This window comes from Cebus imitator, unplaced genomic scaffold, assembly GCF_001604975.1.
Source record: "Cebus imitator isolate Cc_AM_T3 unplaced genomic scaffold, Cebus_imitator-1.0 Scaffold6, whole genome shotgun sequence".
Classification (NCBI taxonomy): domain Eukaryota; kingdom Metazoa; phylum Chordata; class Mammalia; order Primates; family Cebidae; genus Cebus; species Cebus imitator.
In genome coordinates, this window is record NW_016107321.1 from 13,744,601 (window position 1) to 13,746,071 (window position 1,471).

The 1,471-nt window shown below is 42.6% G+C and overlaps 1 protein-coding gene across 1 annotated transcript in view; it reads right to left on the minus strand.

Annotated features, from left to right (window-relative positions):
* MTHFD1L (methylenetetrahydrofolate dehydrogenase (NADP+ dependent) 1 like) overlaps window positions 1-1,471 on the minus strand; it is a 207,573-nt gene that overhangs the window by 59,511 nt on the left and 146,591 nt on the right. The window contains exon 19 of the mRNA XM_017539199.2: window positions 908-1,015. Within this exon, the coding sequence (XP_017394688.1) occupies window positions 908-1,015 (108 nt within the window). The remainder of the gene's footprint in view (window positions 1-907; window positions 1,016-1,471) is intronic.

Below are 1,471 nucleotides of genomic sequence, written 5' to 3' on the forward strand. Positions count from 1 at the left end.
TCTTGACCTCGTGATCCACCCGCCTCGGCCTCCCAAAGTGCTGGGATTATAGGCGTGAGCCACTGCGCCCGGCCATAACAAAATTTCAAATTGGTTTACAAAAAAGCATAAGGAGTTGGGGAATTTTTTTTTAAAAAAAGGCCAACACTACCCATCATGAATTTCTCTAGCCAGCAGGCTCTTAACGTGTTCTGACTGATTACACCAAAGTCGGGGGGACACTCGAGGCATATAGTCCTTTTGGTGAAGGTGGCGCTGAGCCTCCTGGAATGGAGTTGATTGATTGTGACTGTCATTGGTCTAGATGGTGACACATGCTGTCAGATCACAGCCACCTTCTCAGCTGCTCGCCTACTTGCCTTTGTCAGTGGCTAGAGGTAGAAGATGATAGAGCCTTCAAGCTCAGTGGGCAAGCTCAGTAAAAAGCCAACGAACCACTTGCATAAGAAGAACACCAAACATTCCCATCTTTACAGGCTGCACTCCTGTTTGCCGACCCTGGCACCATGCTATTTTTTTAAGGTGGTAAGAGGCCTGCAAGGAAAAGGAAGCATTGCAAGTCATCTAAATCTGACTCTGCAGCTATTCTCCAAAGGACAGTTTCAACGTTTTGGGCTGAGTGGGAGGGAAAAAAGATCACACATCACCTACAAACAGAGGTACCACTCATATCAGACACATTTATAGTCACAGAAGTCAATGATGCATAGATAGGAGGATATATGCCTCACCATAAAGTTCTAAATATAATCTACACTCTACCCAAGGATACTACTTTAATCTTTGTTAACCATAAAATAGATGAAGCAAAGGTGAGTGCTGGCGAGACATGCACAAATCCTCAAGTCAAGCTGAGTATTATGAGAGCCTAAGGTGGGTGTTTTCCCCCTGAAAGTACAACTTTTACCTGTTGAGTATAACGATCTATTTTGGCTTGTGCCTCAGGAGAGAGTTCAATATCTTTGGCTCCATAGACAGCCTGGGCAATGGTTCTTATCTTTTCCACAATTGGAAGCTGGAGAAACACAAATGATAAGAAAATTGTGTAAGTTTAATCATGGTTAAAGATTTTTTTTAAAGTTTAAAGAGACTTTCTGTAATTGCTTAAAATTCCCTATCAGGATACCCCTGCAGCGACTGCAGAATTCCTAGCACACCCTCTTTTTTCCTTTTATCACCCTTAAAGCACTGAAATTGTCAGTGTCAGAAATAGATCAGATGTCAACTAGCAAACAAGCTTTAGGTATTCAGGCAATTTAGAGGCTGCTTATCTAGTTGTAACCATTTTTATCCATTGCAGCATTTTAAAAAATGTAGTTTACTATAATCTTTCTTTCTTTTTTTTTTTCTTTTGAGACAGAGTATCACTCTGTCGCCTAGGCTGGAGTGTAGTGGCATGATCTCAGCTCACTGCAGCCTCATCCCCTCAGGCTCAAGTGATCCTCCCATCACAGCCTCCTGAGTAGCTGCG